The sequence below is a fragment of the Hyperolius riggenbachi genome, chromosome 1 (assembly GCF_040937935.1).
Source record: "Hyperolius riggenbachi isolate aHypRig1 chromosome 1, aHypRig1.pri, whole genome shotgun sequence".
NCBI lineage: Eukaryota > Metazoa > Chordata > Amphibia > Anura > Hyperoliidae > Hyperolius > Hyperolius riggenbachi.
In genome coordinates, this window is record NC_090646.1 from 505,160,824 (window position 1) to 505,182,912 (window position 22,089).

Here is a 22,089-nt window from a genome sequence, read left to right on the forward strand (position 1 = left end):
GTATTGGAATTCCATGTGAAAGACCAATACAAAGTGGTGTACACGTGAGAAGTGGAACGAAAATCCTACATGATTCCAAACCTTTTTTACAAATCAATAACTGCAAAGTGAGGTGTGCGTAATTATTCAGCCCCCTGAGTCAATACTTTGTAGAACCACCTTTTGCTGCAATTACAGCTGACAGTCTTTTAGGGTATGTCTCTACCAGCTTTGCACATCTAGAGACTGAAATCCTTGCCCATTCTTCTTTGCAAAACAGCTCCAGTTCAGTCAGATTAGATGGACAGCTTTTGTGAACAGTAGTTTACAGATCTTGCCACAGATTCTCGATTGGATTTAGATCTGGACTCTGACTGGGCCATTCTAACACATGGATATGTTTTGTTTTAAACCATTCCACTTTTGCCCTGGCTTTATGTTTCAGATCCTTGTCCTACTAGTGAACCTCCAGTCTCAAGTCTTTTGCAGACTCGAAGAGGTATTCTTCCAAGATTGCCCTGTATTTGGCTCCATACGCCTTCCCATCAACTCTGACCAGCTTCCCTGTCCCTGCTGAAGAGAAGTATCCTGAGAGCATGATGCTGCCACCACCATATTTCACAGTGGGGATGGTGTGTTCTGAGTGATGTTCAGTGTTAGTTTACCGTCACACATAGCGATTTGCATTTTGGCCCAAAAGTTCCATTTTGGTCTTATCTGACCAGAGCACCTTCTTCCACATGGTTGCTGTGTCCCCCACATGGCTTGTGGCAAACTGCAAATGGGATTTCCTATGCTTTTCTGTTCACAATGGCTTTCTTGTTGCCACTCTTCCATAAGGCTAACTTTGTGCAGTGCACGACTAATAGTTGTCCTATGGACAGATTCCCCCACCTGAGCTGTAGATCTCTGCAGCTCGTCCAGAGTCACCATGGGCCTCTTGACTGCATTTCTGATCAGCGCTCTTCTTGTTCAGCCTGTGAATTTAGGTGGATGGCCTTGTCTTGGTAGGTTTAGTTGTGCCATACTCCTTCCATTTCTAAATGATCGCTTGCACAGTGCTCCGTGGGATGTTTAAGGCTTTGGAAATCTTTTTGTAGCCTATGCCTGCTTTAAGTTTCTAAATAACTTTATCCCTGACCTGTCTGATGTGTTGGTGTTGTTGCTCCCAATATTCTCTTAGACAACCTCTGAGGCCGTCACAGAGCAGCTGTATTTGTACTGACATTAGATTACACACAGGTGCACTCTATTTAGTCATTAGCACTCATCAGGCAATATCTATGGGCAACTGACAGCACTCACACTAAAGGGGGCTGAATAATTACGCACACCCCAGTTTGCAGTTATTGATTTTTAAAAAATGTTTGGAATATTGAATGATTTTCATTCCACTTCTCACGTGTACACCACTTTTTATTGGTCTTTCACGTGGAATTCCAATAAAATTGATTCATATCAATGAATAAGGACTGACGTCCGAAACATGTCAGCCTTGATGTCTGCTGTGGGTGCTTGTGGATACGTCCATCAATAAAAGTTTTTCCTGCTGACAAGTGCGGACCACCTTTCTCCTTGTTAAAATTGATTCATGTTTGTGGCAGTAATGTGACAAAATGTGGAAAACTTCAAGGGGGCCGAATACTTTTGCAAGCCACTGTATACTATGGTAGGGTGCTACCTAATACTGTAGTGACACTTGGCTACCAATACTGGGGTAAAGCTCAATGGCTACCTGAACTGGGGGGCGAACTAGGGCTAAAGCACATTTTGGCTTTGGGTGGGGGGGCTGTGTCAACTACATACATACACTATAAATAAATAAATAAATAATGCTGCGCCCCCAATTATATACATAAAAGTCAATAAGTGAAAATAGGAGTAAAAGTAGTGCGCTGTGTTCAATCCTCTTGGTAAATTCTTTGAATAATTCAATCCACTGCGCGCTTCCAGACCAGATTGAAGCCACCTATGCACAGGTGGGAATTTCGCTCAATATGTGGTAAACTAGGGACCTCAGCAATCCACATCCCATATAAAAAGGGCTTCAATTTATTCTTCAATAAAACAAAATAAAATATCATTGTGCAACATCCACGTTCCAGTTAAAACAAAACTGCACCTCTCGCGCCCACCACACACAGACTCCTAGATGGAGATGTTCAACATGTCACAGCGACAAGGCTTTAGGATTCAGTGCGCTTCCTCCAGTCAGACAGTTTGCGGCGTCCCGCTCGATCCACTCCCCGCACTCCTCCAGCACTTCCGTGTTGTGCGTCAGGAGCACTGGCTCCGCCCTACGCGTTTCGTCACTAGGACTCATCAGGGGCTAGCGGTGCCAGTACGCCGGCCACACATACTCTCCCTCCATGACGTCAGCATTTCTAGGCCCGCCTACATTTCCCACCCCAAGTCTCGCCGCTGTCACTTGCCGTTACAGCATGGACCCAAGGGGAGCCTAACTTCCATAATACAGGACCCACTCCTAATCTACCTAGTGCCCCCCCAACATTACATAACCAGCAATAACAAAAGCTACATAGCCTTATGCACATTTGTTAATTCATGTATCTACCTAGTGCCCCCCCAACATTACATAACCAGCAATAACAAAAGCTACATAGCCTTATGCACATTTGTTAATTCATGTATCTACCTAGTGCCCCCCCAACATTACATAACCAGCAATAACAAAAGCTACATAGCCTTATGCACATTTGTTAATTCATGTATCTACCTAGTGCCCCCCCAACATTACATAACCAGCAATAACAAAAGCTACATAGCCTTATGCACATTTGTTAATTCATGTATCTATCTGTTCGTGCTCAGACTATCCTAATGCCATCTAGTGGTGAAATCTAAATAGTTCAAGCCCATATTCCCCCTATTACCAGCACTGTCCCCACCACACTTACCATGATCTTACTAACCCCTCAATCATTACTAATAAAAATATTAAGATCAAATTCAATGTTTAAACCTGTAGGTGCAAATGAATTCAGATGATAAATCCATCTTCACTCCGCTCTAGATATATCCCTTTGTTTACTAGATCCCCTCCATTTGGGGACCCATTTCTCAATCCCCATGAATTTCAACTTGGATGGATTTCTCCAATGGTATTCTTTATAGTGCCTAGACACGCTGTGTGTGTCGAAACCCTTCTGTATATTGTAAATATGCTCACCAATCCAATCCATGAACTATATGTAATCTACACTGCTGGTAAAGCCCTCATTGCTTGGCAACTACAAGTGCAATTTATATCGGAGGATTGACTGTATATAAAGCTGCGGCAGGTAGTGCTGTCATCCTGCCACTGGACATTGTTGAGATCCATATTGGGATATACCAGCATTTTTTACTGTTTGAGGGAGTCAAATCTACAATAACTGATGCACTATTTTTAGACATTTGTACGATACCTCCCTTTTTTTGCAACTACTCATTTTTAAGGCCTTTTATATATTTTTTATTTTTTGGCAACTTATGCACATTGGAAGGTCTGTGGATGATTGTCAGTTTGAATGAGGCAGTTATATTTCATTATTGCTTGATATGCATGCATTGTTGGGGATATGATTTTATCTTTAGATGTGACTATATATGTTGACATTATTGTGCAATATCGCTCTATGTGGCAAATGCAATCTATTGTATTAATAAATCAATGTTTTCATAAATATCAACTTAACTGTATATATTATTGGGTGAATGATATAAGGCACCAATTAGACCCAGCGCAGCTAGTATTTGTTTTTTCCAAGATACAAATGATAGTCCACAACTGGGCTGAGAATGAAGAATATTGTTTATTTGCTCATAACGATTAAAACATACATATAAAGCATAAACTGTATTGCTCCTCTATTAGCCTATTGTGTGGACAATATCTGGCAATATGAAGTCCACCCAGGTTTCCAGGGGCTGTGACAAGCTTTTATCACACATGCTTTTTTAAAGAGGAACTGAAGTGAAAATAACATAATGAATAAAATTACTTTTTTTTTCTTTTTACAATACTCTTATAAATTATACAATCAGTGTTTGCCCATTGGAAAATCTTTCCTTGCCCCAGTTTTTAATCACAGGTGACGACATCTTCATTCCTGTCAGGTGATTTCTGCGGAATGTTTTACTGCTAGTTCTAAAGCCAGAAAATAGGTGGTCTCCCAGAGTGCTCTGGGGAGGATATCACATATGTAATCAGCCTAGGCTAAACATCGCTGGGAGTGTAGGGTTACATACCAATATACAGCAATATATAGATATAGGAAGTGGTGCTGATGGTGAAACAAGGAAAATTACCATAAAAGTGGGTATCCTGAATAATTTACTGTATTCTACTACATGTCACTAAAGTGCCTCTTTACAGTGACACTGAAGGTAAAAAAACTTATAAGATGCATTGTATGTGTAGTATGGATAGGTAATAGAACATTAGTAGCAAAGAAAAGTCTCATATTTTTATTTTCAGTTATATAGCTTTTTTTTATTACATTTCATCATTCTCTAATATTTGCAGTTTACACACCATGCTCTGGATTTTAAACTATGAAGCAGTGCTAATGACCCTATGAACTTCCCTGCAGTAAAATCTTATCTAAAGTTGTTCTTCAGGAAATAATACTGTAGCTGAATAAATTAGTCGGAGAGCTCAGAGTACTTTCACGCCAGAGCCGGTTTTCTGCAGTGTAATGCAAAGTCGAAACTTTGCATTAACAAAGGTAAAATTAAAGTCCATAGACTTTCATTTTACCTTTCACACCCGACGCTGCGTTGTGGTATGACGCACCCGGGAGCTTTTAATCATTGGGAGCCAGCGGTTTCCCGTCGGGTTAATCAATACCGCCGCTGATTGTGTCGCACCGCTACATCCCGATGCCGCCGCAGGGCATATAACCCGCGTTCTAGATGTGAAAGAGCCCTCAGAGAAGCTCTTTTGCATAGATAACAAGTGAAGTTTCTTAGCTTCCTGTACTGGAAACCATATGAGACTCATTGCTACTAATGTTCTATTTCTTAGCTGTACGACACATACAATTCATTATATCATAAGTTTATTTTCACTCCAGATTCCCTTTAAAGAGAATCTGTATTGTTAAAATCGCACAAAAGTAAACATACCAGTGCGTTAGGGGACATCTCCTATTACCCTCTGTCACAATTTCGCCGCTCCTCGCCGCATTAAAAGTGGTTAAAAACAGTTTTAAAAAGTTTGTTTATAAACAAACAAAATGGCCACCAAAACAGGAAGTAGGTTGATGTACAGTATGTCCACACATAGAAAATACATTCGTACACAAGCAGGCTGTATACACCCTTCCTTTTGAATCTCAAGAGATCATTTGTGTGCTTCTTTCCCCCTGCAGCTATCTTCCACTGAAGTGACAGGCTGTTTCTTCCTGCAGAGTGCAGACAGCTCTGCCTGTATGTAATTCCTCAGTATGTGAAAGCCCAGCCAGCTCAGAGGAGGATTTATCCAGCTTGTAAAATATAAGAGAGAAGAGAGAAGCTGCTCTAATCTAAATAACACACAGGCAGTGTGCAGAGAGGGGCCTGGAGGGGGGAGATGCATCACAGAACCACAACGCTGAAGAACTAGGCAGCCTTCCAGACACAGGCTGACAAGTCTGACAAGAGAGAGATAAGTTGATTTATTACAGAGATGGTGATAGTAGAACGTGCTGCAGTAAGCCAGAACACATTAGAATAGCATTTGGAACTTGTAGGATGATAAAAAACAGGATGCAATTTTTGTTACGGAGTCTCTTTAAGATCCACACACATAACCTGACTTATTTTAGAGTTGGGAAGGAAAATAAGTTTGTGTATTTTGTTTGCAGTCAGAATAAAATATGAAGGAAAAAAAATCTTCTGCCAGAGACTAATTTTAAAATTAGTTTTTAGCATGGGCCTAAAGCTGATGACATAGGATTCATTTTAAGTGCATCCATTTATAGTGTAATCCGCTTTCATAATGTTTCAGATATAGTGCTGTCATTTTTGCATATGTTCATAGCAGTAACTGAATGGCCACATAATGAATTACACATTTGGCATGGAGTGGTGTCTTCAACTAGAATATTGTACTTTGCAGCACTGTGTACTCTGCAGCACTGTGCATTTACAGGCATTTAGATCATTTACGCTGAATGTTTAAAGTATGTTGGTCTATTCAAATTACATGTTGAAAAAAATAATTGTCAATGTGACTTTATTCCTGATAATAACACTATAACACTTTGCCATTTGCTGCTTTTTTTTATTCTCCTGGAGGATGGGGATGCAGGTAAAGTAGCTCTGCGTTGTCATAGAGACCTCCTCATTTCAACACCTGCAGATTATGTACCCCTAACAAGTAGTTATCATTTTGTGTCATAGTTGATTATCCTCACTGTATGTACAATGCCATTATTATTTTAGCACAATAACATTAAGAAATCATTTCACTGGAGTGAAAGACGACTTTTGTTTACATTACAATGAATGTACTGTACTTATATTTTTTTCATCTCCTGCAAATGCCCCATAACCGTATCATTGTGGACCAGTGTTTTGCACGCATTGAACTCCTCTGCATTTACAAATCTCTGGTGCAGTGCCACCCAGTGGTACATTTTGGTACTGTGCATAACAGCATTTCTGTATGAGAATTATGGTTTTTGAATGTGGACTTTCCCAAACATTTCATCCATGAAGCATGGGTTATGTTTTTTCCCTTTTTAACTTAGTAGTTTCAGTTTCAGATAATGAAGTCCGTCCCTTCTTCATAGTAACGTGAATATGATGCTATTACATTTTCATATGGATTTGTATTGTTTTTCTTTTGTAGGGTGAAATGATTAACAACATAGAGAAGAATGTGGAAAATTCTGTTGATTACGTTGAACATGCCAAAGAAGAAACAAAGAAGGCAGTAAAATATCAGAGCAAATCCCGCAGGGTAAGTGAAGAAAGGTGACCATATCTATTAGTCAGTACATATGTCATAAGAAACAATTCTAGCTTCACACCCACTTTAGTAATGTCATAGTTTTCAGCATTCCTGCTTCCTTTACCAAAAAGCATTTGTAATGGTCTGAATGTCCAGTCTGGTACTGATCTCAGACTTGCCTTTAAAGTGATACTGAGCAGGTTTAAAAATCACAATTTGTCTATCTGGCACCTCTCCCGGTTCTGCTGGCGGCTCTGCTAGTTGGTGACTTCCCCACTGCGCACGTTGTGCGACACCACACCGGCCGGCATGCGGCAGTCTTGTGCGTATGCTGTTCTCTAACTCTAAACTGCGCATGCGCAGGACTCTCACACCGTCCGACGTGATGACGCAAAACAAGGGCAGCGGGGACTCATACTGGGGTCTTCTGCCCGAAGTCTCCAATTAACTGAGGCACCAGCAGGACCGGGAGAGGAGCGAGGAGGACGCTGGGGGACATCACGGCCTACGGAGGGCTGGAGGAAGCCCCAGGTAAGTACAAATTGTGTTTTTCAAAACTGCTCAGTATCTCTTTAACTTGCTTGAGTCCTCTATTTGTCATATTTAATGTATTTTCTTTTTTTACACTTTGCCTCTGTAATGTCTTTTTAGCCAGTAGAGTTGGCCTGTTTTACATGCTCCGCTCTGTATTTGACGCTCTTCATAAAGTGTCTGCGTCACCTGCAGCCTTTTAAGTGATCTCTGTATAATTAACCCAGGCAGAAGATAGAGCAAGTTTGTGTATAAGCAAAACTCCAGTAATACAGACTAAGCAGGGCAAAAACTGTCCAATGAATCTTCACTTTGGTCTGCTTAAAGGCTTGTGACCACAAAACCTTGCGAAACACATTGGGCATGATTCACAAAGTTTTTCACCTGATCTACGTTACATTTTTAAGCTCCCAAAAAGCAAAAATATAATTAAGATAAAAAAGGTAATATTGAAAGGAACAACTTAATTTGCATGATTATTTTGCTTGTAAATGTACTGAGAGGTTATTTTTTTTCAATTGATAATAGAATAATGATGATAAAGTAGATGATAAAGAAGTAAAAGTTTCGTGAATAGAGCCCATTGTATCCATAGTGTGTGACCACAAGATCTTAGTAATGCGGTTGTGCTTTGTTCACGCCAAGCCTGTGGTGTATTTGAGCTTTTCTTAGTACTGCACAATAGAAGATGCTGCCTTCAGGAAATTGCAGTACAGCTGTGGTTCAAGAACAACTCAACTGATGTAAAATCAACCATCTACACAAGCTCTAAAGATGGCCATTCACCATGCACTCTTTGTTTGCACAATTATTACCACCTCCTAGAGAGCATTTATAAACAATCTATTCGCAGTTTTCTCAGACTATTTGCCAACGTTAAATTAGATGTGGTACAATTGTACAATACAGATTGTATAATATATGGTTTACCTGGGCCTTCTGGCAGTCTATCTGGTCCTTTACTGCAGTTCCACTGCACTGGTTCTCCAACCACAGGTTTTGCACATGCACAGATGCATCCACCTCCTTTCTCGAACCCACTCCTGCTGCGCTTGCACAGTTAGTCTTTGTGAACCAATCCCGGAGGTGTAGCGTTAGACAGTGCGATGGGGGGGGGGGGGGTGCTTAGGGATTGGCATAGGGTTAGGTTGGGCACCGCTGGGGGGTTTTATGAATAGGCAGCACCAGGGGGATAAGTTGGTGTTAGGCATCGTGAGGGAGGGCTCGTGTTAGGGCAAGGTTGGGTTAGACACTAGTAAAATGTCAGTAAAGATTACCAATCTTTTACTGTTAGAATTAACTAGTTGGAAATTGGTAATTTTACTAATGTTCTACTGGTGGCTATCTCCGGCACCCATTTTACATGTACGCCAAATGTCTTTTATTTCTGTACTAGACCTTAGGCCCGTTACAATAATGGGTGCTTGGCAGCTACTGTCTAAAAATGTTGATTTAGTTGACATGCTTGATTTGAGACTTGTCTATTTTAACTTTTATGTAGTATTTTTTTTTTATTTTTATTGACTTCTGTTTTAACCTTTTATTTAACAGAAAAAGTGGATCATCGCCATTATAGTTCTGGTGGCGATTGGCATAATTGCCTTGATAATTGGTTTATCAGTTGGCCTTAAATGAAGCTTGGCTTCGTTCCATCACACATGCACATCTGCCTCTGTGGCAGTAAGTAATCCATTCATTTCGCTTCTGGGCTCACTCCCTATACCATCAAGTTAAAAGCACCTGTTTACAAAAACACTATTTGAAGATGCTGGCATATTTCATAGTGGATCAGTAGATGTATGCAAAGTACTGTGTGTTAAAGTTGATTGTGTAAGGAATGGGCCACACAGCAGCAATCTGCTCTCTAAATTAAATGTGGGCACTGGTGGTTTGGGGTAAAAGAGATTTTCTCACGTTTCACACCTACATTATCGGTGTAGAAAGATTCTTTAAACCTAAATTACAAGTTATTTCATGTGAAAGTTCTTAATGACATTTATGGATAGTTATGTTTAAGGAAAAACTGCTGAACATAGGGAGCTGCAAGACTCTCCCCGAGACTGCATCATAGATTTATCCACATTTTAAGCTAACGTGGCAGGATATAGATGAGCTGCCCGTTGGTGTTATGTACATGTGAGATACCGAATTATCTGCACAGGTCACTTGTACTATTACTTGTTTAAATGTTATTAGCAGAGCTTTCACATAAAGTAACTTCATTGTAGTTTTACTGTCTTATGCAAAGGAGCCAAATCAATCCAACCTATGCACTACTGCAGATTTAGAGCTAGTAATTTGCATCGGAGCATTACTCTGTACATCTTTGGCCTCAAGAGCACTGCCCTCATCTGACTGAATCCAGTGGGTGCCGTTTTTTTTAAAGTCACAATTTTAACTTCTTTTAACCCCCATCCACCTCCCCAGATATTACATGTTAAGTCAAACTATGTATTAAGTCAAACTGCATTCGTTTAAAATAAGTTGTATTGTGTTTGTTCGTTTCTCATTGTGGCGAAGATAGGTGGTCCAGGTTTGCATTCTTTCCTGTGATGAGATGCATGAAATGGACAGCCGCCAACCTTTTTTTCCAATCTGTCCTAAGGTCCACTCTGCTGAAAATCTCGTGTTTCCGGCAATACAAAAACGCACATAATGTTTCCCAATGCACAATCACAATGCAGTTGGGGCAATGTGCATTTTCCTGCAGTAACAAAAAAAAAGCCAGCATTGCATCTTTTTTTCACACATTGCGCATGATTCCCTATTGCTGACAGTCAGTTGCTTCTAGCTGGCTGTCAGCCAAGAATGCAGCAGTTTCCCGCGATCTCAAGTGTGACCCCTATCTGACATCCCTTTAGCATTGAGTCACACTCGAGTATCCAGCCAATGGAGCCAGACTTGGTCCAGGTTCCCTGATCTGCATACTTGTTCTGGATCAGTGACTCAAAATTTTAGCAGCACAATAGTCAGGAAAGTGGCAAGCTTATATTCTTTTTACAGGTTTCCATTCAGGCAGTAACGTATTGTGAAAGGATTATTTTATCAAGCAAATTTTAATCTTGCCTGTATGTAGCTGGAATTTGAGATGGACACCAATACTGCTGAGATGTTCCATTTTCATTAGGTAGTGGTGCAATGAACTAGATTAAACTAAATGCAGGAACAAGGGAGTCTTCAATAAAGGTTTAGCATTTGTACTTAATTGAGCATAGTGAATTAGGAAATGGATTTGGATTGGTTCCTTTCTCTAATGCTCTTTTAGCATTTTTATGTATTTAGAAAATAGTTCACTCTAGAGGTGTAAGGTATACCATACGTTAATTAGGGAGTGTCATTTTGATGTAGTGTGAACAGTAATAGAACAATCCCAGTGACTCCCTTTGCAGTGATGAATGCTGTTACATAAACAAGAAAGGCTGGATTTTTTTTCTTAACCTATTTACACATTCTAGTTGAGAAATGTTCGGTATTCCCTCTGGTGTTCAGGTTGCATCAGTATATCACTGTACAAAAGCTGAGGGCTCACATCATTTGTATACTTACACTTAACTCTTAATTGGAGAGAGCTGAATAGACGCTAATAGTTCTGCATGCAAATTTTAACTAAAAAATGTATGTAGCTTGGAATGGGTCTATCAAATGCACTTCTTGCTGAATTTGATTGATCCCAGTTTTGAACTGCCGAAAATTTTACATGCAGGTCAGAATTAGGAGCATCTCATTGACCATTTTAACTCTTAACCGCAACCAGTAAATTGCTTCCCACGCCCCTTTTTAATTCTTGAGCTTAATCAATAGTAACCAGCCCCAGATCTGTATATAGATGGGACCACAGTAAACTGAAATTTGATTGGCTTTGCATCTTTGAACCAGTCACTAAACCTTTTATTGATAAAGTCCAACTCTGATTAAACTAGAACGAGACTGTCCAACTCTGTACTCGAGGGCTGAGGTCCTCAAATTAATTGATTGGGACTGAATCAGGAAATGTGTGGTTCATCAAGTAGAATACATGGATATGGCCGTCAAAGACATAGAGTTGGACAGCACTGACTAGAATATAATCTATTTTTTGATTTGGGATTGCTGCCTATTCTTGGATACTGTATTTCTACAACAATGCTTACATCTTTTCTTTTATAGAGGGGTGAATGAGTGTTCATGTGACCTCTCAGCGTCAGTCTTCCATGGACTTCAACTAGTCTAAACTTCACTTCCTCATGTTGATTATTCTGAGGCTGGGTGGGCATGTCACTGTTTATCCTGACTTTGGTGCTTCAAATTTGAGGGGTTTTCTTACTTTACCAGATGTGGCCTTCAAATATGTGGATTAAGATGTCCAATAATGCTTACAGCGTAAACCGAAAACCACGTTTAATAATTTATATAGGTAGTCACGCTGGTGTACTGTATTTTAGCCATCTTTTACAATTTGAATGTATAGTAAAAATAGTACCCAGTGTATAAGAAGGTTAAAAGAACCATCTATAATGTGCTTTGAGTCCTACGGGAGAAAAGTGCTCTATGAATGTTATTTGTTATTGTTCTAACACAGAGCTGCTAGGAACAAACAGGCATATAGAGATGTAGTGTCAACACTATGAACGTGGTGGAGGATGGTGTGCTTGGTGTATTCACTGGTGAAGGACTGTTGTGTTTTTTTTGTTTTTTTTTCATAAAATCATGCTTGATCTTGTACTTTGACTTAAACTGAGTGGCCAAAAAATGAGCAACACCCTCTAATAACAAGTTGGTCCACCTATAGCTCTGATCACAGCCAATATTCTTCTTTGTATGGACTCAACAAGATGCTGATACAATTGCTGAGGAATGTTGACCCCTGCTGATATAAGTTGGGTCAGATTGGATGGCGGCATTTCCAAGCTTTGAAATTATCTTTCGGCTTGCTCAATAGGATTGAAGGCAGGGGAAATCGGCTAGCCATGAAAGCAAACTCTGACTGATCTAAATCCTAAAAGAGTAGTTGTTCAGAGATGCTAGCACCAGCTCTTCTTACACCGACTATCATCCCTCGTTCAAAGTCACTTAAATCTTTCATCTCACCCATTTTTACATGAACTTCCATGATAACTACGTTGTCCTAAGCTGACCGTTACTTCTATAAACAACTCTGCGTTGTTACGTCACGGTTGGAATGGTTTACTTTCAGATAAGGGGTGTCGCTATTTTTTGGCCACTCAGTGTACATGTAGTAGTACATGTTTTTTTTTGTTGTTGTTGTTTTATAATGGGTGCATATTCTGTCTGATGTGCAGCCAGAAAGAGCAGCGTCTTGTTCTAGTTGCTCTTCTGGCAGCAAACTATTTGCGCAGAACAATCTCCCATTCCAGGCTAGAAAAAGGACCAAGGTAATTTGTTTACGATCAGTTTATATTTTATACATCAGAAGAAGGATAATGTGCATTCTGAAATAGTTATTACCACTATATACATGGGAGGAATTGGAATTTGCTTCTAATGTACATAACTATTTACACATAAGCCATAATTATGTTCTTTAGTAAAACCGGACCCTCTGTTATCTAGGGTCAGAGCACTCCGTGCAATAAAAGCAGGTAAAATAACCATAAGCGATTATGCTGAAGATTTCTACCACCGGAATTGCTTTATTTCATGCATTTTGTTAAGAGGCGCTGTGTTAAGACCTTTCTGAATATGAAGAATTTCCAGCTTAACATGAAGTGACAGTACCATATCAGAGCAGCTATAGCTTCCCTTAGTTGGGTGGCATTTGGCCTTGTTCATCAGTGAAACTCCCAATAAAGCCCCATCTACTCGATATGATTCTTTGTGCGATTCGATCACGATTCTATTTACGATCCAATTAAATCTGACATGTCCGATCGGTATTCGATTTAATCCGATTTGCTATTGTTTTTCCATGGCAAATCGAATTGAATCCTGATCGGACATGTCTGATTTAATCGAATCGCACAAAGAATCGTATCGCGTAGATTGGGCTTAAGAGCTGCTTGCATTGCTTCATACTGCTGATACCTGTAAGATTTCAGCGTTCATTCACAGCATCCCTTTGGGTTAAGTAACAATCTGAGTTGGCATTATACAAGCGGCTCTTATTTAACATATGTTGTAAATGTGGTAGATTGTGCTGTAAGAATAGAAAGTTAATTATTCAGAGTTAATTATGACACTTAGCAGCCACAAAGCATTGCTTTGGGGTTTCAGCTACAGATTAAGGTCTTTCACATGGCTGGCAACCCAAACCTTCACCCTGACCTCCTGCAGTATTCATTTAGCTGCTGCTAAACGTGCCCTTTTTTTTTTTTTTCTTCTTTTTCATTTAAAGAGACACTGAAGCGGGAAAAAAAATGATATAATGAATTGGTTGTGTACTATGAATAATTACTAGATTAGCAGCAAAGAAAATATTCTCATATTTTTATTTTCAGGTATATGGTGTTTTTTTTCTAACATTGCATCATTCTCTAATATGTGCAGATTACACAACACTCAGCATATAAAATGATTCTTTCAGAGCAGTCTGTGAACTAATGACCTCTCCTCTAGCAGATAAAAAGTAAACAGTTGAGATAATAAAAGTCAGAAGACAGCCCTCTTCACGACTTTTGAAAGTCGTAGAGCTTGATGGCTTTTGTGCATAGAGATAACAACTGGAGTTTCTTACCTCTTCCTGTACTGGAAACCATTAGACTGATGTATCTGATCTTAATGTTTTATTTCTTAGCTGTACTACACATACAAATCATAATATCATACTTTTTTTTTCGCTTCAGTGTCTCTTTAAATGTTGCGATGTGAAAACAGATTTGGATGCATTTGCTGCCCTTTAGTACTAGCTGCTCTTGTCTTCGAAATGTTTGATAACCTCAGTGCTGAATAACTCTGGTGTACATCATCCATGTCCACTTTGCATGTCAGAGCTATTGCACCTATTTTTCTAATACTTATTCAGCTGTTTCACAATGGGAAGCCACCTGGAAGCCAAGTGTACAGCCATCCATATGAAAGGAATATATGGTCTAGTTCAGACAGTTGAGAAACAGCTCTAAACCACTTGAGATTAGCTGATTGATGCATTTGTACACCACTGTGCAAAGCAGCTGACAGGCTATTATCAAGATTTCCAGCAATTAGCCTAAGGCCCCATTTACACTTGCTCTCAGTTATAACTGAAAGGAAGTCTGATTTTCAAAGTAATGCCCATGTTTTCCTATGGCACCTTTCATGTTTAACACGTTTTAACTGAAATCTTTTCCACAATGCACTACTATGGAGAAGAAGAAAAAACGCATACTTAGTGTAAACTCCAGAAACTCATGTCACTACCAAATGCAGCCATGTTTGTAGGAATTTGCTTAGCATTCTTATGTAAATTTGTTTGGTGGTTCAGCAGCAAGTTTGATTGATAGGCCCAAATGAGCTGCATTCAATGCAGTTGACTAATAATGTATACAGCCACTGCTCCAGCCTATTTGAATGCTGCATGAATGTTGGTTCTACGGACAACCATCCATGTGAACTAGGCCTCATTTCAGAAGCTGTTACCACGACAGATTGTAATGACAAAGTTGGTTATATATTTCCTGACCCTGTATGCATGTTTAAACCATTATTTCTCACTTTCCAGAAAATGATTTTCATAATCATCTGTGTGGTCATCCTGGTGTTAATATTGGTGATCATCCTGGCAACAACATTGACCTAGAAAGCACAGCAAGAGATGAACATCTTGCCTCCTCGTGTTCGGTTTGCACCACAGTCTTATTTTGGGACTTATATGATCCATAACAAAAGTGGAACACCTGTTTATGTTTACATTGCAAACTTATAGCCATTCCACTCATGAGAGGTAAGTATGTGAATGGACATTGAAGCATTCTTTGCATTCATTTCGTAAGGTCCTTCATTTCATGGCATGGAACAAAAGCAGCAGTGTCAACTAGGTGACACTTCCCCCTCCCCATCATAGTTCTCTAATCCGGCAGCAAGCTTGTGCCTGTTGCAGCACTACAGAAATGTTTGTTTTTAATAAATTCACCTCATGACCGTGTGTAACCACATCCAAATGCTGCTGTGTTCAGTGTTATATAAACTTTTTATGCTATGTTAAGGCTTCTTTTGGTATCCTAAAATGTAGCCCCACTAATATGACTCTCCACTCCAAAGACCAACATTAAGGTGCATTTTATTTTGCCCTACCTTTGTACCTACCGTATCTATTATTATTGTTCTTTATTTATGCTCTTGGTCAAATGACATGAAATAATCTGAAACGCTACAGCACTGAACAGCAGTCCTGTCTTCTAGCACATTGGAATGTAAATTGGTGACAGTCTCATAAGGACCACGCGTCTGCTGTTACATAACATATACTAGACCGTTTCAAATTCCAAGGTTTTATTAATTTGCCAAATGGAATAATCCGATACTAAATAGTATTGAATTTTTGTTCCTAAAGTGCATTACAGATTCATGAAAACACTTGAAGCATAAGCCCACTGCAGACTGGTGTCTCACTTTTGAATGAACGCTGGTGGGTGAATTCACAGTTGCTCATTGTCTTAAGACAGTGAGATGTCCCCATATCTTTCCCAGATTAGTTCTGTCTCATTCCCACTGATGACTGAAATGTACTCCCAATTGAATTTAATGGATCATTTTTAAACTCTCAAACAATCGTTTGAGAATCTTTTCTTCCTTAAAATTGATAGTTAAAGAAATTTGTATTGAAATCTGTAAGTGTGGGGTCAGCATTACAAATTAACCTTGTTTGTATTTCTATTACTGGCCTGTCTGCTACTCCAAGAGCCATAACAGGTGGGCTAAGCTGAAAGCAGAAATCCTTAAGCATAAAGATGACTTTAAATATATGGTTAAAGGGACACTATGGCAAAAAAAAAAATAAAAGTGAAAATATGTGCAAACATAAACAAATAAGAACTACATTTTTCCCAGAGTATAAAATGAGCTATACATTAGTTTTCTCCTATGTTGCTGTCACTTACAGTAGGTAGTAGAAATCTGACAGAAGTGACAGGTTTTGGACTAGTCCATCTCTCCATTGGGGGATTCTCAGGGATTTATTTATTTTCAACAAGAACAACAAAACCTGAACTCAAGTATTAACAACACAATATCCCTCTATACTGAATCTAGTTAAAAATTAACTTTTAATAGTCGATTAAAATCGGGACTGACTGATACTATACATACTCATAAGTATTGTCGGGCCCACTGCGTCAGTAATAAAGAGGTCACTTGGTGACCCTGACCCACTAACAATACAACAAATTATTAAAATCACACAACCCCCACCAAATAACCCGACATGTTTCACTCCAAAGCGGAGCTTTTTCAAGGGTGAAGTGACATAAAAGTGCAATTAGTGATAAGGTGCAAGTTTACATAATTATATAGATATAGAGTATGGCCTATAGGCTCATAACATCATAGCAGCCATGCTTAGGGCTCTTTCACATTAGGGCAGATTTTCTGCGTTTCAACGCAAAGGATAAAGTTTGCGTTACCCAAGGTGAAATGAAAGTCCATAGACTTTCATTTTAGCTTTCACATATAACGCAGCCTTTTTGTGCGTTGCGTTACACTGCACCCAGGCGCAGTTTTTCGGCCAACGCTAGCTTTATGCGTTACAATGTTAGTCAATGTAAAACGCACACTATGCGCGTTTTTAATCCGTTAACGCAGGCAATCAGTCCCAGAATGCAACAGAGGAACAATGTAGAAAGTTGAAAACTAAAAGAAAAAAAAATTACCTGCGTTTTCCTATGTCCTGTAACGCATTGAAAACGGATTAAAAACGCACACTCACTGCAGTGCACTGCAGTGCAAAACGCATTAAAACGCATATAACAAAACGTATGCTTTGAGCGTTCTCCAACGCAAGCTCTGATGTGAAAGAGCCCTAAGTGAATGGCAGTTGCTTTGTCCATATGCCAAAAAACTGTGTATCGAGCAGGGAGGCTGGCCAGCATCATTGTTTAAATCCTTTTTAGGGAATATCGTTATAAAGAATAAAAGCCTTGCTGAGAATCCCCTATGAAGAGATGGACTAGTCCAAAAACTGTCGCTTCTGTCAGATTTCTACTACCTACAGTAAGTGACAGCAACATAGGAGAAAAGTAATTTATCGCTCCTTTTACTCTGGAAAAAACGTACTTCTTATTGTCTGTTTGCACATATTTTAAATTTTACAATTTTTCGGCATAGTTCCCCTTTAAACTCTGCACAACCTATTCTAAAATACTATTTTCCATGTACTGATACTTCCTGTTTAATATTGATTTATGTACCTAAACCTAGTATGCTGTTTTTGCGATGCTTAACATGTGTCAGCTCTGTTTCCACTTTGCTTTTTACTGGTATAGCTTAGACATATGTAAAATGGAACGCTGTTTTAAGGTGTCTGATTTTTCATTCCTGTTTTAAATAGAAAAGGGCTGAATTGTCTGTCCACATTTTGTCGCTGTGTGCTTGTTGCAGATGACCCTTCTGTTCAGGTTACAGTGATTAGTCGGCATATTGTGACCGTTTCCTATTCCTACATGCACTGTGGTTGGGAAGTAAAACACACTTTTTTACAGATCGAATTAACTCTTAGAGATGATTTACTAGTTCAACACTCCAGCCAAAACGTCATAAAAAGAAGAAAACAAAATGTTGCGAGCGAGTTGGAGGTTGAAGTGGCTAGTTCCTTAGTGGGAGCATCACTTAAAGCGAACCTGAAGTGAGGTATATGGTGGCTGCCATATTTATTTTAAACAATACCAATTGCCTGGTTGTCCTGCTGATTTCTTTTTCTGCAGTAGTGTCTAAATCACACACCTGAATCAAACTTGGTTAATCCAGTCAGACTTCAGTTAATCCTCTAATCTGCATGCTTGTACAGGGTCTATGGCTACAGGGGTTAGAGGCAGATGATCTGCTGGACAGCCAGGCAATGTGCATTGTTTAAAAGGAAATAAAGATGTTAGACTCCATATTCCTCTCAGGTCAGGTGTTTGATTCACTAAATGTGTTTGCCATGGGGTCGGGAATGAGGTGCTAGGATACAGACTGAACCCGATACCCTTTGCTCCTTGGTGTTTACATATGTATAGCTACTCTCGTTTTCCTGTAGTTAGAATTTTGTAACAGCCTTTCATTTTTCTGCAGAACATTGTTTAAATTATTTTATTAGTTTTACAATTCAGGTGTCATCCCCATGAACAGCCTAACTTGTTACGTCTGATACAAATGGGGTAAAAAAAACAAAAACAAAAAAAACGCATACTTGGCTAGAAGCAATCTGATTCAGAGCTAACACTTGACTAGCGTGGCCTGACAATGAAAAGCAATACTTGATTAAAGGTTTGAACAGAGGCGCCAATGTAGAGTAAAATCCTCTAAAAAACAGTTTAAAAGGGGGACGTTGGTGGACTTGCCTCCCTCGAGGGAATACAGACAAAGATTTATTTTATTACAAAAATAACATTTATTTGTAGCTCCAGTATGCAATGCGATTCGCGGGCAAGATCCCGCTTCCTCAGGCAAACAATGGAGAAAAACTTGTGGTTGTCTGTAATGCAGCCGAGCGCCTCTGTGATTGATTGCTTTGCGTTTTGCTGTCTCCTGGTTTCATGAATCCGTAATCATTTTGAACAAAGAGTTGGAAACACCATAAATGCATATTAAAAATGACTGATCTGCTTGCCTTTATACCACAAATACTAATCTACCAGGCAGTTCTGCACCTTCCTCAGTCTTCTGCCGACCATTTTACTGAAGTGCTGGAGGCATATAAAGGTAATCTTTGCATATCTTACACAGAAACACAATGGCATTTCAGTTAGTCCAGCATGCCTGACATTTTAAGGGATACGTGTCATGTTGGGTTCAGATTTACTCTGATGGCCTAAACCAGCCTTCAGTAACCCAAAGTGTGACTGTACACAGCCTTATGTGTCCAAAAGTTAACCAGCTTCTGCTTTGAGCTATTGTGCCTTGTCACGTTTTAGTATCTTTGTGAGTTTCCTTTTATAAAGCACATGTGCAATTGTATGGAGTAATTTTTTACTTTGTATGAATTATTCACCTAAACCAGATAGAAATGGAATTGGACAAGTAGCCTCTTTGTACCAGCATGAAGTTTTCTTTCTGGCGTTGCTACGTAGGTTGCACCTTGCTGAAACTCTAAGCACTGCCTACTTTTTTGTATATAGTTTACTAAAGGTGCATTAATGCAGGTGTACAATTAACCTTTTTAACTTCTGTTTTATGTGAATGTTGTTGTACCACAGTTCAATTACATTTCTTTTAATTTGAAAACATTTGTATTTTTGTCTAATGAAGGATTTAGTAAAAGTTGTATATCATGACTATTGTTCATTGTTATTATTGACTCCAAAGGGATGTACTGTATTTGATTGGGTACATAAAGAAATGAGTGAAGTTGTGGTGCTTTTCACAGAATTTCCCTGTAAAAGTAATTCTTAAGGGGGGGGATTGGGGCAAACCGTTGAACTTTACTTACCTTTTGCTTTCTCCAGACCCTTGTACAGTAGAATCCCTTTATAGTAAACTCCAAGAGACCAGGAAAAGTAGTTTACTATATCAGAAGTTTACTATATTAGAATTGGTCATACATTCTATATTTATACAAACACATTTGCTGGGACCTGAGGGCTAAGTTTACTATATCCAGAGGTTTACTATGAGATTCTACTGTAGAATCTCAGGTCCCTCTGTGTCCTTCCAGTCCCCTTGGTTGTGCCCCTGTAACCTTGTGCGATGTCCTGGCCGTGGGTACATCCACAATCGCACTCCTGTGGTGGTCAGTGTTCTGCACATGCAAAGTTTGTAAAACACAAACCACAGGAGTGTGATTGAGGATGCCTAGGGCCACAGATGCGCAGTGGTCCTCAACTGAGCCAGTCATAGATTTTACTGGGCCTGCATCACAATGGAGGGGATCGGGAGGACACCAAAGGGCCTCAGATACTACAGGGGACAGGAAGTAGACCCAGGTAAGTGAAACGCAACTTCTTTAAGTGGTAGAAGTTTAGGGCTCATACCCAGATGACTGCCTGCGGAAATGCTCTTTTTACGTATTTCATTCCATGGTTAGGGATGTTGTGGACATACGTTCTGGGTATGGATTCCTTCCAGGTCAGCTCCATAAAATGTTTGGATGAGTTGCACAAAAAATTGCTTTTATTTCTCGGTCACTCCTAACCACAGTCCATTCCCAAAACTGTGCCATTCCTCTTACTGCTTGTCTTGGCCGAAAACTGTGGCTCATAGCAAGGACTTCAGTCCCCAGAAATGCAACCCACAATTCCATTTGAGACACCCGAGATGCAACTTGAACCCAATGTCAGAATCCGAATCATTTATTTCGCTAAGTACCCGGAATAGTTTTTGGCTCATACAGGGTCGGTGATGGTACAAACACATACATGCGATCTTCAACACATACAATCATATACAGTAGTACAAAGTAAACATACCTATGTGTACAAACAGCACATAACTTTAGTGAAGGACTCGTGGGGAAGTCTGGAGTGCTATGTGAGGGGAGCAGCCTGCCAACTACCGACGGCGCTCGCTCCACAGCAGCTCCAGATGCCCCGCAGTGTGTCCTGGAAAAGAGTGGATAGAGAGAGAGAGAGAGAGAAGGGGTAGCTAAAGAGAGAATAAGGAAAGGAGAGAACCAAAACAGGAGGAGAGAGCGTCCCTATTAGGGCTGCAGATTTAAACACCCTGGGTACAGTCCGACAATTAGTCCAAGCCCTGGCTTGCTGCCCAGAATCCATTGATGGGGGTTGCAGGCAGAGGGGACCCAGTGCAAATCTGGGAGCAAAAAGAGCCAGTGGCCGCACAGGCCGATGGAGCTAGTGGCCGAGCTGGAGGAATAGGGACTGGCAGTTGAGTGGCCAGCAAGTTCATCAGTGGATGGCTAATCCCACCAGGAGAGTGAAATGGGGGACCGACTTGGGGGCACAACACACATATCGGGCTCACCTGGGCAGGGCAGCAGTGATGTGCCACCAGGGGTTGAGGTGACTTCCCCTGCGGTCTGGATGGGGAGGCATCCTGCCTGTGCCTGGCAGCAGCGGTGCTTGACCAGAGGCAGGGCGAAGCCTTGAAGTACCTAGGCCTATCGTCACTCCACGTGGGTGGCGGCGGCCGCTCAGCTGATCAGGCCCCGTGGTGTCCTGGCAGTCACGCGGTGCGACCGCGTGTATAGAGAGCGCGGAGATCACGGAGCTGCGGCTCTATGGTGATGGAGCTGCGGGGCTGTAGCGGCAGATGGGAGCTCGGCTCTATGGTGATGCAGCTGCAGGGCTGTAGCGGCAGATGGGAGCTCCCTTGTCTACCATATCTGGAGTTAAATGCTTTCTATATGTGGTGCACGTGTGGAGTGCTGTGAACTTGTGACATTCATGGAATTTAATATCATTCGGTAGCAGCAAAGGAGCCTGCTACCTGAAGCCCACCATGCGATCTAGCACTGCCTGTACACATACACAGGCACTTAAAAGTGTGTGTGTGTGTGTGTGTGTGTGTGTGTGTGTGTGTGTGTGTGTGTGTGTGTGTGTGTGTGTGTGTGTGTGTGTGTGTTCGTTCTCCAATTG

General features: G+C 40.4%; 1 protein-coding gene across 1 annotated transcript in view; it reads left to right on the forward strand.

Annotated features, from left to right (window-relative positions):
* The window catches only part of STX2 (syntaxin 2), a 93,104-nt gene extending 73,274 nt beyond the window's left edge, over positions 1-19,830 (forward strand). The window contains exons 9-10 of the mRNA XM_068243631.1: positions 6,818-6,928; positions 15,084-19,830. Of these exons, the coding sequence (XP_068099732.1) occupies positions 6,818-6,928; positions 15,084-15,161 (189 nt within the window). The 3' untranslated portion in view covers positions 15,162-19,830. The remainder of the gene's footprint in view (positions 1-6,817; positions 6,929-15,083) is intronic.
* The last annotated feature ends 2,259 nt before the right edge of the window (positions 19,831-22,089 follow it).